General features: G+C 35.4%; 1 protein-coding gene across 1 annotated transcript in view; it reads right to left on the reverse strand.

The window, feature by feature from the left end:
• Positions 1-16,859, reverse strand: part of GPR158 (G protein-coupled receptor 158) — a 333,029-nt gene that overhangs the window by 142,754 nt on the left and 173,416 nt on the right. Inside the window, exon 4 of the mRNA XM_024129687.1 lies at positions 10,450-10,673. Within this exon, the coding sequence (XP_023985455.1) occupies positions 10,450-10,673 (224 nt within the window). The remainder of the gene's footprint in view (positions 1-10,449; positions 10,674-16,859) is intronic.

Here is a 16,859-nt window from a genome sequence, read left to right on the forward strand (position 1 = left end):
CTCACTGTTGTGGCCTCTCCCGTTGCGGAGCACAGGCTCCGGACGCGCAGGCTCAGCGGCCATGGCTCACGGGCCCAGCCACTCTGCGGCATGTGGGGTCTTCCCGGACCGGGGCACGAACCCGTGTCCCCTGCATCGGCAGGCGGACTCTCAACCACTGCGCCACCAGGGAAGCCCCATACCTCTATTAATGGCTAACATTTACTGAGCATTTTCCACAGGTCATTAGCTGTAATAAGTTTATAAGTATTCTACACAGTTTAATCTTTACCATAACCCTATGAGATTTATTATTATGAGACTTATTATTATTAGATTTATTATTAGTGTCCCCATATTACAGAAAAGGAAACTGAGACAAAGAGAGGCTGGTAACTTAACCTAAGGCTGAGGAACTGCTTTGTGTGAGGCCGGGAGGGGCACCTACATAAAGGGACTCTGGAGCCTATGACCTTCATGACTATTCCCTACTGCCCTGCCAAGCACTCAACAAACTGTAGTACTTGTTTTCATATACCTTATATTTCCTTATATTTATTTCCCCATTGGATTGTGAGCCTCTCATGGGCAAGCCAGTATCAAAATCACCTTTTAAAATCTAGCTAAATGTTCATGGAATAGTTACTAAAGGCCTTAGTTTATAATTGTGCCAAGTACTTTGCCTACATGATATTTGAATGGGCTTTAAAAATGAAGATCTAAGGAATTTAGAAGAGACAGACTGGTCTCTCAGAATATTTTCAACGGGCAAGCAATTCAGTATACTAGTACATTAATTTTTAAATTAATGTTATTTAAAGTTATTTAAAGTTATTTTTAGCATACTTAATATGTAACTGGCTTTACCACTCAAATAAGCATAAGTAAATGTAAGTGCCTCAAAAGAGGAATGGAGCTTTTGTAATCATTAAGCATTTTATGTCTCTTAAGGCATACACAAATATGTTATATTCACTCTAGCTGTTCTTCGTAACTCATAATTAGTATTGCTGCCACCGGATGGAGTAGGAAGTTATTTAAATGATATTTCTTAAGAAGCACAGAAAGAAAGAAATCTCTTCAGCTAAACTATTTTTCTTTCCATATGTACCCTAACCACCACCCTGACATTCACATACATTCATACACATACACACATATACACACATTCCCCTAAACCATTACATATGAGTTGCTCCTTGGGTTAAAGCATTAAAGGATGCCATTACAGTGCAAAACTGGGGACTTCTCTGGTGGTTCAGTGGTTAAGAATCCACCTTCCAATGCAGGGGACACGGGTTCGATCCCTGGTCGGGGAACGAAGATCCCACGTGCCGAGGGGCGACTAAGCCCATGCACCGCAACTACTGAGCCTGTGGGCTCTGGAGCCCGCACGCCACACCACAGAGAAGACCATGCACCACAATGAAGAGCCCACGCAGCCAAACAGAAAAAGAAGTGTCCTCTGAGTCAGCTTAAATAAAAAATTGTAAAACTGTGCAGTAACACAAATGAGCAGAGACAAGGAACATATAAACCCATTTAAATGGTGCCACGCAAGAACTTAATTTATTCAGTTAACTAGTAGGCACCTGGCAAGAATGACGCATTGGACATGTAAAGTTTTGATAAGGTATAAGGGTATGAGGAAAAACGAAGAATGCATGCAGGCCTAGAACTTGGATTACTACATTGGGGCCAGAGTTGGTGAGGTCTACTTTTTAAAATTTAAGAAAAAATTGCACTGTAAACATATGACAGGTAGTATAGCACAGTAGTTAAGAGCAAAAATGAGTTATAAAGTCAAACAGACCTGAACTGGTAATCCTAGATTCCCTAAGTAACAATGAATGGGTTTCTTAAATTCTCTATGCTTTTGTTTATTCAAATATAAAATGAGGATAATACCAACTTACATGGTGGCCATAAGAATTCTACTCCAAAGTCACAGCCTATCATTTTATATATTTCACTCTGATCACAGCACTTGCTAGCCACCTGATATATTCTTTTTTATTTTTCTTTTATTGTCTATGACTACCAGCCCCACACTGGAGTATCAACTCCTTGAGAGCACAGATATTATTTGTCCTGTTCATCACTGCATTCCCAGTATGGGTAATAGTTCCAAGCACTCAATAGATGCTCAGCAGATGGATGATGAATGGAAAGAAGGAATGGAGGGAGGCAGGCAGAGAGGGATGGAAAGAGAGGGAAAGATGAAAAATGGAGCGTACTAAAATAAAACTTCAAAAAACGGTGGAAATGTGCTGATGAACTAAGTAACTATATTAAAACCATTTCTCCCATCATTTAGTATTCTACACGATCACTTTTATGGCCCCATATTTAAATGCATGGATGACCTAACCCAATTTTGAACACTTAATTGTTCCCAGTTTGTTTGTACTATAAATAGCACTATGATGCACATACATACACCTCTGACTATATTTGTTATGTCCTTGTGCACCTGTATGATTTCTTTAGTACGGACTTCTAGAATTGAAACTACTGTGCATTTTTATGTTTATTACACATAATCCCAAACCTCATCCAAAAGTTTCTACTAATTTACACAACCATCAGCAATGTATGGGAACACCTAGTTCCTAACATCTTCACCAACACAGAGAATTATTATTGTTATAAAAGTACATGTCATTGTTTTCATTTGCATTTTGTTATTACTCATGGATATAGAGAATATATATTTTATGTTGTTGTTGTTTTACAAACTGCTGATGGATATTCTTTGCCTATTTTTCTATTGGATATTTTTCTATTTCATATTGATTCCTAAGAGGGTTTTGTCTGTTTTTAGAGTAAGAATGTTAATCCTTCACTATCATATCATACCACAACACTTTTCTCCAATTTGCTTTTTAATTTTAATTGTTTAAATGCCAGACTTAGTCCTAAAGCTCACCCTTTACAATTTGAAATCCTAGTGACCAGAAAAAGTAGACATTCCTTACCACTAATAAAAGTAGCTTTAAGGAAAGGTAACCTACAAACGAGTTAAATAATTTCCACAGTAACAAGAGGAAGAAAAGATGTGAAACTCTAAACTTGAGCTGGGAGACTAAGCGCTACTCAGAGCTCATAAAATATTTCCATGTTAACAAAATACACTGGGGGATACAAGTTGTGTGCTGGAATAAAGGCCGTAATTTTTTAAGATCAAATTTCTTAGAGCACTTGTATTAATATACACCACACATATTTCTCAGAGGAAAAGTAAAAATGAATAAGAGTTGTAAGCATTATATTCTATTTGAAATACACTTGCCTTTAATTATTTAGGGAAAAGCACCTGTCAAAATACATTTCAGACTGTGTCAAGTTCAAACTACTTGAGAACTGCCTAGTAAATTATGGAATGGGATAACTCCTAGTAAATCCATTATATCTTGAATAGATAGAGCAGTTCATCATCTGCAGAAACCCTGAATTTTGATATAATTCTTTAAGAAGTGGGTCATCCCTAGACAAAACGGTTTTATGGCCGTGCTTACCACAAAGGCCCTCCAACATCCTATATCGGTAGTTTTTCTTCCTTCACTTGTCCCGTGAGCCTGAAACTCCTAGTCAAGGAGTGACAAACATGTGGTACATATGTCATTGGTTTCCCTGATAATACCTATGGCTGCTAAAGTTAGCCAATAAAACAATCACTTTTCAGAATAAATCCATTTGCTGCATCGGAACCCTTTTTAACACAGTGCTCCAATAAACTGATGGGAGGTGGCAATCGTGTTTTAGCTCAAGTCCCACTCATCATAGAACGATGACTAATCTTACTTAAACAGTATCTGTATTTTAAATAGGAAGGCTTTAAAGCCTGGAAATCTTTCAAGAGCAAAATGTGTGAAGCCCTAACACTTTGGGCACAGTGGCATTAATGTTTGGAATAGAGACGCTCAGCGTATGCTTCCTTGATCACATGCTGCCCTGCACCTAATTGTAATGTTGTGGCTGGGCCTTTTCAGGCTTCTTACGTCCTAAAGAAGATCACTTGAACGTTAATTCAGAAAGCATGATTATACTTCTCTAACTTTCAAGCCTAGCACTTCAAGTTTCTTCATATATATGTTTAAATATATTTCATGGAAAGAAAAAATTATGCAAATAATATCAGGCATCATGTTACAAAATCAACCATTTCATTACAAATGATATAACTTTTTACTTAATTCTTCTTACCCCCCCATAAGAACAAAAGTGTAGAATTAAAAGTTGTGATACTTTCCCCTTTGCTAACTCTTGGAATGGTCCAGAAATCCTTTCAGTGAATGAGTCCTTACATACACATAAGACAAAAAAATTTATCTCACATTAGCTAGTATGATAAGGTTCCTATTTGTAGATTCAATCCCCCCCCCCAAACTGCTTACTACATGAATCAGGCTTGATTTTAGAGTACATACACTACTGCTGTTGTTGTTTTCCAAATTCTTGAATGTCCCCATTTTTACATAAGATAAAAGCCATTTAGAGAGACTAAGTGACTTGCTGATTAGGTATATAACTATGCAACCTTAGGGTCACATAACTAGAATATGAAATCACTAGGATTTGCCTCAAGCTTTTTGACCCCAAACCTTTGCAAAAACGGAGGTAAAACGTATGGAACAATTGTACAGAGATTAAAAACAGTTAGATTTTAGAATATCACAAAGGTAGGGTACAGCAGCTTAGCGCTAAAAACTGGAAGAGTAAAATAGAAGACAAACTTAAATAGCTTCTCAAAACATAGAGGAAACACTTAAAATACAATACAGTGAGAACATTTTAAAAAAGAAAGTCTGGAGACCCAATATTTAACAGGAAGTCCTAAAAGAGAAGCCTAGAAAAACTAGAGCAGGAGAGGTAACACAAGAACTAACACACAAGAGACTTCCCAGTATCAGAAGAAAGCTCAGTCTGAAATTTGAGAGTATGGATCATATTTTTTGCAAACGCAATGAAGAAGAACCATATTATGATGGTAAAAGTAAAGAAAGAAGTCAATAAGCATTCAGATGGGAGATTTTGCTCCATAAGAGACAAAAAGTGGGCAATCCTGGAAATTGTCCAAAATGTTCAATTCTAAAAGATAAATGAAGCAGCAATAACAGAACTTTAAAAGAAAAAGACAGTATCCCCCAAGTGCTCCTCCTAGCCAGGGGGCTGTCCTGTAAAAGCCACAATCCGTGGGTGGGAGTTCAGATGTAACATAGGTACAAAACTACCCTTTTCCAAACAAACTATCTGAAGATATAGATACCTAATAATGATAAAAGATTAGTCAAAAGTCAGAACTCAAAGGCAAAAAAACACATTTGGAAAGGTCTTATGATGAGCAACTAAACCAAATAAACATCTAGGAAGAAGACTAAATGATAAATTTAAATGTAGTGAGAGCCAAAATATATTAAAGAACTGCTTTTCCTTTGAAACTAATGATGGCTCTTACTGAAAACTGATGCAAATTAATCACAGATTAAATTTTAATAAAATGGGAAGGGGAAAATGAGGAAAAATAAAAGTACCAAATTTCTCATTCATATTCAACAAAGGGGAGTGAAAATATTATTGTTGTGATATTGTGTGATATTTTATTAGTTCAGTAGAGTTAAAATATCTGGTAAGAGTCAAGATCAACATTGTAGCCCTTAGGAAGACAGAAATTGAGGGAAATATTGTCTACCATAAATTGACAGAAATATATAACATCATCTTATGTTGAGTGTAGTAGTTAGCCAGTATTAGAACAAGGTTTAAGAAAAAAATTTGTAAACCACTATGGAACTTCCATAATACCCCTATAGCTAGCTGCATTGAAGGTACTAGCTCTTGGTTTCTAACCATTCTACTCCTTTTCATGTATTACGCTGCACCTCCCTCCCATAAATAGAAAAACATATCCGAAAATTCATGAAAATTCCATGAATCTTAAGGGACCCAAAACGACCTTGAAAAGAAGAATAAATCTGGAGGCCTCACACTTCCTAATTTCAAAACTTACTACAAAGCTATAGTAATCAAAACAGTGTGATCCTGACATAAAGGCACAGACCAAATGGAACAGCATAGAGAGCCCAGAAATAAACCCACATGTGTGTGGTCAAATGATCTTTGATAAGAGTGCCAAGACCACACAATGGGGAAAAGATATTCTCTTCAACAAATAGAGCTGAGAAAACTAGGCATCCAAATGCAAAAGAATGAAGTTGGGCCCTTAACTTACAACATATATAAAATTTAACTAAAAATAGATTGAAGTCTGATATAAGGCCTAAAACTATTATTAAACTCCTAGGAAAAGAACACAGTAGGAAAGCTTCATGACATTGGCTTTGGCAATGATTTCTCAGATATGACACCAAAAGTACAGGCAACCAAAGAAAACGTAGGTAAATTGGACTTTATCAAAATTAAAAACTTTGGGGCATCAAAGGACACTATCAAGAGAATGAAAAGACAACCCATAGGATGGGAGAAAATATTTGCAAATCATCTATGTGATAAGTGTAATATTCAGAATACATAAAGAACTCCTACAACTCAGCAATGAACAAACAACCAATTCAAAAGTGAACAAAAGACTTGAAGAGGCATTTCTGCAAAGAAGATATACCAATAAGCACATGAAAAGATGCTCAACTGCCACTAATATCTAGGAAAATGCAAATCAAAACCACAACGAGAATTCACTTCAGATTCATTAGGATGGCTATTATAAAACAAAAACAAAAACAGAACATAACGAGTGTTAGTGAGGATGTGAAGGAATTGGAACCCTCATGAATTGTTGGTGAAAATATCAAATTGTCTGGCCTCTGTGGAAAACAGTTGGGTAGTTCCTCAAAAAGTTAAACACAGGATGACTGTGTGATCCAACAATTCTACTCCTAGGTTATATACAAATAACTGAAATCAGGGACGCAACCAAATACCTGTACACCAATGTTCACAATAGCATTATTTACAATAACCAAAAGGTAGAAACAACTCTTTCAACAGATATACAGATAAATGAAATGTGGTAAATATACACAATGGAATATTATTCATCAATTAAAAGAAATGAAGTTCTGATACATGCTAAAACATAGGTAAACCTTTAAAACATTATGCTAGGTGAAATACGCCAAAAACAAAAGGACAAGTAGTGTATAATTCCACTTATATGAGGTACTCTGAAAAGACCAATTTACAGAGGCAGAAAGTAGAATAAAGGTTACCAGGGGTTAGGGGAATAGGGAGTTGTTTAATGGTTACAGAGTTTGGTTTGGGATGATGCAAAAGTTCTGGAAATGAATAGTGGTGATGGTTGCACAGTGATGTGAATGTACTTAATGCCACTTAACTGTCCAATTAAAGATGATAGAAAATGGTAAATTTTATGTTATGTATATTTTACCACAATAAAAAAGTAATATATCTCCCTTTTTTCACCAAAATAAGCATTAAAACTCATAATTAGCCTAGTGGAATTTCAGCCACACTCTACATTAAAACACCTAATTTTCCAAACCAAAAATGAGCAGTTATAAAATCACTTGTCAATTAATTTCTAATTTAAAAAAAGAACTATCACAGGCCTGAAAGGGAAAATACAAACCACAGTATGTTCACTTTAAAAAATGACTTATCACTATTTTTCCAAACCACTAAGCTCAAACAAAACATGCTAAAATTTACTAAGAATAAATCAAGCAAAAGATTATTTTCAGAAGTGGAATAAGCTGCTGTTCCTTCCAGTGTACCTTCTTTTCTTTCAAATTTTCACTTGAAAATAAATTGTACTAACACTTCACATTATTAAGCTGTAAGAAACTATGCTTTCTCTTCAGAATAGCTAATAGAAAAAGATGTGACTTGTCATAATATTTGGTAAAAAAAAAAAAAATAGAAATAAGTTCCATATATTTAATATTCAGAATCTTTAAAATACTGTTGTAAAAATTGCTGTTGCTTTAGAAGAACTTACTGGGTTTAAAATCACTCACAGTTTATTGACAGATTTAATCTTTAACCCAGGGAACAAAGGCAAATGTATATAGTTATTTCCCTAAATGTTTGTGCAGAGTAGAATTTAATTTACTCTTTGTGGCATTGTATCACCAGCCTCACCCCAAAATACAGCAGAATCTAGTTCGTGTTGTTTAAAATGATAAAATGTTAAACTAACCTTCGACCAATGATTGCTGGTACCTACCAACTGCAGACTTGATATTTTAGGCATGAGCAAACCTCATTTAACTTAAAATACTCATAATTAGACTAAATTATCTGGTTCCAGAGGCTGCACACTTGTCCGCAATGTTACTCTACTTCTATATTGTAACTAAGGTTTTTTTCTCTTTTGTCAGAATAGATGTACACTGACAGATTATGTGGTTTTTGTTCTTTTAATTATCAGTGGGTAAAGAACGTAATGGGAAACTCATAAGGAAAACATCAACTTTGCTCCAAGAGGGGTCATCAGTTTTTTGCTTAATCCAAAGAAATGGTGCAAAGACATTTGAAAACTTTAAAAAGCAAAGCCAAAGTCTACATGCCCTAAATACGCAATCTCTATCCTAGAAATGGTTTATCGCTTTTACAATTAATCCATTGCTTTTGGTAACCGAAATAGGAAGAGAAAATTTCACCAAATGTTTCCTTTCCTCACTATATGAGACCTATGTTCACTGACTTTTTAAACTTCTTTCCTAAAAATATCTCCCCTTTATGTCACATTCTGTGAAAACCAACTGATTCTTCAAAAGGGGACCATTGTAAAACTAGATAATGTCTAATTTATGTATTCCAACTAGTTTGTTTCTATAGAAATTTCACCAAATGACATGTAAAGATATCTATTCTCATGATAGCCCTGTAAAGCAGCATTTCATATGAAGGTGCAGAGAAATTCAAAAGGTTAATAACTTTGGAAATGTTAAGTAACATTACCATAGATTAAGACATTGGTCTAGCAAGCACTATCTTAGTTTTTTAATATCCTGTGTAATATTCTACCATCATATATCACTAACTCAATTTAGCACAACAATCATTAATGATTAAAATCAATTAAAATTCATAAAGAATTTTGTGGTATCCACTGTGTAAATGAATTACATTATATAGAGATACTTCAGAGCAGTTTATTAAATAGACCTTTCAGTTCTACCTGCTCTGCCAGTGATAGGCTTTTTAATAAGCAATTAATTTTATCTAGGTAACAGTGGTTAGGTATTTCCCAATTCCACTTACCTGCTACTTTATTATATATACAATCTAACATATAATACATATTTTTTTGCAAAAGAATGACAAGTATTGGTTAAATGAAGAGCAATTTGCCTATTTGCACTTTCTTGCTGATATAAAGTTTGATTCTAATTTGTTGTATGCTTCTGTTAATGAAACTATTTAAAATAACTATTAAAGTCTATAACATTAACATAATGGATACAGTCTCCTAGAATCTCAAAAGAGGTGGTTTTTTTTAATGTTAATTTGAGGCTTTGTAACACTTTTTAATGTCAATTTGAGGCTTTGTAACACATGCCATTCACAGAGAGTTGTTTTCTTTTTTTAATTTCTAATGGGAACACTTTATACTTTCAATGAGTTCTGTAATCTAAACCAATCTCTACAACTTTGCTAACATGAAGGGGTCATATAAATTCAGAAAAGGTGGAAACTTTAAGTTTTGTTTTTCTTTTCAATGGCACAAATACGTTTCTGAAAGCAACAGAACCACAAATTCTGACACAACACTGGCTGCATACAATTAATTGGGTGACCAACTGAAGACAGGTCCCCAGAAAGCTTTGCCCTGAACATTTTGGCATTTCGTCCACCCCCAACTCAGAAGCATACAAATGCTTATACTACTCTCTGATTCCTCAGAACAGAACCAAAGGACAGCCCCTCTCAAAAGCCATATAAGCTCTGTGCAGGATCACTATCATTCTGGGATACTAATGCAAGACCATATGTATGGTCATGAATAAATTCATGCTTCAAAGTATAATGTGCCCAGAAATAGCTGAGTCCATTTACCCTTTTCAAATATGGCTAAGAGAAATAAAAATGAAATACAATAAATATCACAAAGCTTTCTACATAGGAAAAAATTAACAATATGTTGGGAACTGGCAAAATAAGTTCTAGAGTCTGAAGAGATGATGTAAAAGAGTCCTTTAAGGCAACGAGGTACTTGAGATTCAGGGTAAATAGGGAGAAACATTCTGTAGAAGAAAACGTTACAATAAAGTTTCACATTTTCAATTCCTATTTCTCCTGGGAAGCTGAAGAATATAGCTTTCACACTCCAGTTCAATCATATTATAGAAAGACTTCTGCTTAAAAGAGAAGCAACTGGGATTTGGAACAATTCTACTTGCTTAAGAAAAGAAGAGGTCAGTTCAGAATAAAAAGAAAGGTACCTTTCATAATAAAAAGAAAGGTAACCAGGGTACCTGGGTTTACCTTTGCTTTGCGAAAGTGGTAGACCACCAGCATGCTCACGAAGTCGAGCAGCATACACAGGGCTTGGAAGGAGATGATAGCAAGTCGCAAATACTTATCCTCCTGGACAAAGCAGGGGCTGTCATCAGCACAGTAGGGGCAGCCCTCCCTGCAGGGCAGGCAGACATGGGCTTCTTCTGACACATCCTTTGCATTTCCTGCAAAATGGTGATCCGGACCCCTTCCTGAAAGTTCCAAATAAAACCAGTGTCATTGCACCTCTGAGGTAGGTGAGACTGAGTACAGAGTCAAAACACATCCTCACGTCTTCATTCCTTTTCCCTCTTATTAAAGACCTTTCATCAATCTTCTTGCTAGAGGAGAGAGTTACTTTGTCTTTAGACTCAAACAAAATTCTTTTTATCCTTTTGATTAGAAAAAAAACTGTCATTCGGACTAATTCAGGAAAATTAGCAAAAATGGAACTAAAACTCCTCAGAGGCAAGGAAAGTTTTCTAAGTCTTTTATTTCACTATCTACCACTCATCAATGGAAACTCCCTATAGCACAAATAATATTTCATAAATATTTGTTAAGGAATTAACAAATTAACAAATTAACAAAACAACAAGAAGGAAGGATAAGAAAGTTGTGTCATTCTTGTACCAAGTAAATATACACAACACTTTGGAAACTTCTTGACCTAGATGGCACAGAACCCAAAATAAGACTCTGATTGCTCCTTAATCCAGCAGGGATCTCGTCTACCAAGTTCCTTAGGTCTAAGTTGGATAAAATGGTACTTAATCGACAGTTGTTCAGTGTGCAATTGCCTGATGAGGATGCATCATCTGCCCAGAGTACAATCCATACTTACAGGCTCTCACGTAATTTCCCACTCTGCACACCCATAGGACATTTCCACATTATTAACTAACTGCTGCTATTAATCTCCCTTTAACTTTAGATTCTTCTGTCTCAGTTATCAAACTTAACTTAGCTCTGAAGCCCAAGAGGTAAGAATTCTCTTTAAATGTTGAGTTGAGCTTAGCATTGATAAATATCTAATTAATAATACATACTTAAAAAAAACTCCAAACCTATTTCTAACCCTGACCTCAAAATGAAAGACATTAGTAAATATATACCCAGTTTAGTATATAACACAACCATACAGCTCAGTATATAACACAACTTTGATTGAGGAATTTGGGAAAGGAGTTATTCTGGTTAATACCATTTTAATAACACAAAGGTTAACAGAAAATCTTTATTACTTTCATCTCCTGTTGAAGGTTCACAGTCTTTCTAAGATGTATTTTTGTCTTCATTCCTTCCTTAATAAATACAATAGCAAACAGAATTGAATATTTCTTTGTTGATTCAGGATACACTGCTGTTTAAGAGTCTTCATTCTATTACACACTGAAAAGCATATGAATTTCAGTGTCCAGCAGACATGGTTCCCATCCCTAGACAGCTCTGAGACATTAGGCAACTCACCCTACCACTGCGGGTCTTAGTTTATTTATATACGAAATATGAATTGCTGTGGTGATTAAAATGAGATAGTGTATGTAAATCACAGTGCCTTGCTTTCTCTTCTCCAAATATGGGAGACACAAAGAGGGATTAGGAATCCATTGGTGTCTTAAAGAAAGGCACTACTGTTCAAAAACAAGGAAGTTACCAGAAACAGCTGAGATATGAAGGGAGTCAGTGGGAATGATAAGCTCCATTGCAGACAAGTTAAATTTGACATACAACGCATTGTCCAGGAGAAATATACAATAAGAAATGAGAAATAATAAAAGAATGGAGTGTGGGAGAAGAATCAGTGTCAGTGAAAGAACTTACAGAGAACTCTGGGAGTAGATAAGGTATTAATCAGGAACTGCAAAGAGGAAGAAGTTAAATAGGTAGAAGTTTTCACAATGTCATAGAAGAAAACTGGAATTTACTGGAACATGCTGGAATGTGATCAGAGAGGATGCCTGAGGAAAGACTATGAGGTTTAATGATTATTTCATCCTTCATTGACCTTTAAGACAGTAGTTTCTGGAGAGTGGTAGAGACTGAAATTAGGTTGTCAGGGCTTAAGGAATAAATATGTAATAAAAAGAGATATGGGAACATATGTATATGTATAACTGATTCACTTTGTTGTAAAGCAGAAACTAACACACCATTGTAAAACAGTTATACTCCAATAAAGATGTTAAAAAATATATATATAAGCTACAAAAATATATTGTACAACATGGGGAATATAGCCAATATTTATAGTATTTTATAATAAATGGAGTATAACCTTTAAAAAAATAAAATAAAATAAATAAAATAAAATGAAAGTTTGATAATTTTGAAATAAATAAATAAATAAATAAATATGTAATAAAATAGAATACTGTTTCAGTAAATGTTCCATTGAATACAAAAGGCAAGAAAAGCTCATGGTTAATAGGTATAATAATATGGGGTCAAAAAAAAGGATTTTGGTTTTGTGTTTTGTTTTCTTCCATTACAGGTGAGATCTGAACATAGCTAGAGTCAGCAAAAGGAGGCACTGGAAATTAAAAAAAGATTGAGAGATTGGTAAAGACTTGAGAAGTTAGGATTGGAGGTAATCAAGAGCATAGTTGGGGAAATTAACTCTAATAATTGATGTCACTTCTTTTAACACTAGAAAGTAGAGGTATATTAAAGATATTTTAAGTATTTTTTACAGAGAAGAGGAATCAGTTCAAAATCATTTTGATGTATTGAAGAAAGAAAATGTGGAAGCTAATCTTGTAAAGTCTTATACTTCTTAACAGCTCAGGTAAGAATATGTGTAGAGGTGGCCAGTTTTGAGTATGAAGACATGAAAGATTAAGGCAGCAGTTAAACACAAGATGACCAGTTGGATCACTTCGCAGAAAATGAACCCAGTCTGGATAAGATGGTATGATTTACTGGGAGATTTAGTCAAGAGAGTTTTTTTATTTTCTACAATTTTCAGTAGCATAGAAACGAATGGGGAGGATAAAGCAGTCGAGGGGAGAAAATAAAGAGGATTGTGACAATGGCATTGCTGGGGAGGAGGAAACCCAATACAAGGCTGTGAAACGGAGCTGCTGCCTTTACTCCCTCGGGGTAGCCGGTGCTCAGTCTTCCAGGGGCCTCCTGCATATGAGTCAATCTAAGGGATTAAACAGGAAAACATTTCCCCATCATCAACCTTACTCATTGGTCAAGGGGGGCCACGAGAGTCATTAATTTCCACACATTTCTGCGTTATGCACTCGTGAGCCCAGAGCAGGTTCCTGCACCCTAAAAAATTATTTCAGTGGTGCCCACAGCAGAACAGAAAGTCAGAAGTATGGTCTGAGGTGGCTAGTCTGAGGCAAAGAGTAGTACAAATGTACTTATGCAAAGCTGTTCAAAGCTTGCAGAAAATAGTCATGGCAATAGCTAGAGTAAGAGGTAGGGCCAAGCGGCATGTGAAAGGATGAAAAACAGGTATGTAATACAGATACAAACTTGAGGAATAATAGGCATACAAATCGAAATCTATTAAGTATGAAAACCTAGGTTACTAAGAAAACAATGAATTAATAAACTCTTGAGTAAAAACTGGAGAGTCATATAGGTGAAGCCAGAAAGAGTCACTGTACTGAGAAAGATTAAGAAAATTGTCAAGGATTCAGATGGTCGGATGAGGCTGACAAAAATGTCAAGGGCTCTAAGAACAGATGTGGGAGACAAAGGTCAGGATTTCCCCTTCGGGCCAAGATGGAAGAATGGGGATTGAATTTACTTTTTCATCAGAAATGATGAAAAAATGGGCAAAATATTTAAAAAGTAATGGTTTTACAGACACTGGACATTTGTAACAAAGGACGGTGATTCCTAACAAGTGCAAACACTCTTCAAATAAACCAACTACCATAAACAGAACCACAACAAAAGTTAAAGTAGTAAAGAAAAAGTATGTATAGAAAATCTTTGTTTTATGAAATAGTCCTTCTGAACCCAACAGGTAGCTAAAATCTGAGGTACATCAAGAGTTTGTGATGCAGGGCACACACACACACACACACACACACACACACACACAAGATGGCTTCTAAGTGCCAAAGTCATACAGAACACAATTTGAATGGTGTCCCCTAGATTTGAAGAACATGCTGACCATAAGCTGGACTTAGAGAGGTCAGCAAGCCTAGGACTAGCAGATCTCACAGACAACTCTAATTACGTTGTTAAACACTTTCCTACATGTTTACAAAGCAAATTACTCTGCAGAAGTAGTTTATTCTTGCCTGTGGTCCTTCTCTTTCCTTTACAATACATGTCTCAATCCATTTCTTAAAGATAGTAGAGAATGCAATGAATTACTCCCAGTTTAAACTATCACACTTAAAGAGTAGAACCCGGGGAACTCCCTGGTGGTCCAGTGGTTAGGACTCTGCGTTTCCACTGCAGGGGGCACAGTTTCCATCCCTGTTCAAGGAACTAAGATCCCGCATGCCATATGGTGCAGCCAAAATAAAAAATAAAAAATAAATTAAATTATATTTAAAAAAAAATAACGAGTAGAACTCTCTCCAGTTCCCTATTATACAGATTGTAACCAAATCACAGTATGGCGAGATGCTCTAATAAACTAGGTTGATCAAACTATCCAAAGCTCAATGAGCTTTAAGTCATCACCAAAGGAAAAACCTTAATTTCATGTTAGGAAAAAACAAAAGGCAAAACAGTTTCTCTTCTCAGACTTTGCCAAATTCAACAACTGATATTTTTAGAGTATTGTCAAAGACCCATAAGGCATTCTGCAACACTCTAAACATTTGGGTTTCGTTATTTGTTTCCTTTTCATATGACATATCCAAGGATTAAAAAAAAAAAGAAAAAGAAAAAAATTTCTCCTACAATTAAAAATGGAGTACATTCTCTGTGAAATTTATTTTGTATATATTAAATGCATATAATTAAATTCAATATACATATATTTTTAATTAGGCTCTCTTTTCTCTCCTTCTTTCTTTTACTAGAAAATCTTATTCCTAAATCAGACTTATATACCATTTCTGCATATGAGAGGAAGATATACATTTCTTTCACTAACCCAATTTTGTTGCACATCTATCTTTTTCCTAATTATGGCCCCCTCCACAATGGCATATTTTCTTGCACATAAACCAAGGTTCTTTCATAGTGATCACAATATCCCCCAATTCTGATTTACTGGAGAGACTGTTACTTGTTTAGATTCAACCTGTTGAAGCAGAGAATGGGAGATGGAATTCAGGAACACAAGAATCTCAGACAGTCTGTCGAAGAGCTCATCCCTGTTGTCCAAATGCAACTACCCTGCCCCGTTAGTCTCTTCACCATTATTCTCTATCACCTCGAGCTCCACACCAACACAGAGAACTTTGCACGCCTGATCCACTCTCTCTCTGTTCACTTCCCTTCCTGCTGCTCCAAGCCGTTATGACTATCTTTAATTGCCTGTGTCCCTCTGCTGTGCTTACTGCTAGAGTTCCACACATCCATATGCTGAACCCAAATAAACTGTGAACTCTCTGAAATAAGACTATGGTTTTATATTTTTATTTCCCAACCTAGGTTAAAAGTGCACAAGACCCAAAGTATACTGGGCTATAAAATACGATCATGAGTACAGGACATACCACAGAGAAGCCCATTATCTTCCTCAGGTAGGACTGAAATAATAGCTAACGGGTATGATGTCTACTGAAATAGTAATAGCTAGATTCAGGGTTGTAAATTGACATAATTCCAAACAATTCTATATTTCCTGATACAGGTAATACTAAGTTATGTTGGTTAAATGAGTGTTTCAATATTCACGGATAAAAAGCAATTTGTTAGAAGATAAATTATGATAACATCTTATCCTTTGTGCTCAAAATAATCACAAGATCAACTCACAAATGTCAAACAGTGAAGTGCTGCCATGAGAAACTTGCTCTCTAATAATTGCCTTCACTTTATTTGATTATGAAAAATCATGAGATTCTATAAGGGACACAAAGTGTTAAAATGGAGAGAAAGCAAAACTGAAAGTCAGAGATTTGATTTCTAAAGCTCAAAAAAGCTGAAGTTAAGGATAGAGCTTTTTACATTTAACTGTTTCCTGTAGGATGCAAAGCATGATTAAATAATCTTCTGGTTCCAAAAATATTTTATTAATTTATGCTGAAGTTCTCTACCTAGAACAAGAGAACACATGCAGTTAGTAGAAATCACACTACTCCTAGATAATAATAATGGGCTTTTTGTTAATCTACTGAATGGCACTTTAAGTTTATGATGGTTTAAAATTTTAAGTTCCTAGAGAACAGGACTGTGATTTATATACCTCTTTGTATACTCAGCACCGAACACAGTAATTTATACATACTGGATAGTCAGGAAAT

This window comes from Physeter macrocephalus, chromosome 11, assembly GCF_002837175.3.
Source record: "Physeter macrocephalus isolate SW-GA chromosome 11, ASM283717v5, whole genome shotgun sequence".
NCBI classification, from domain to species: Eukaryota; Metazoa; Chordata; class Mammalia; order Artiodactyla; family Physeteridae; genus Physeter; species Physeter macrocephalus.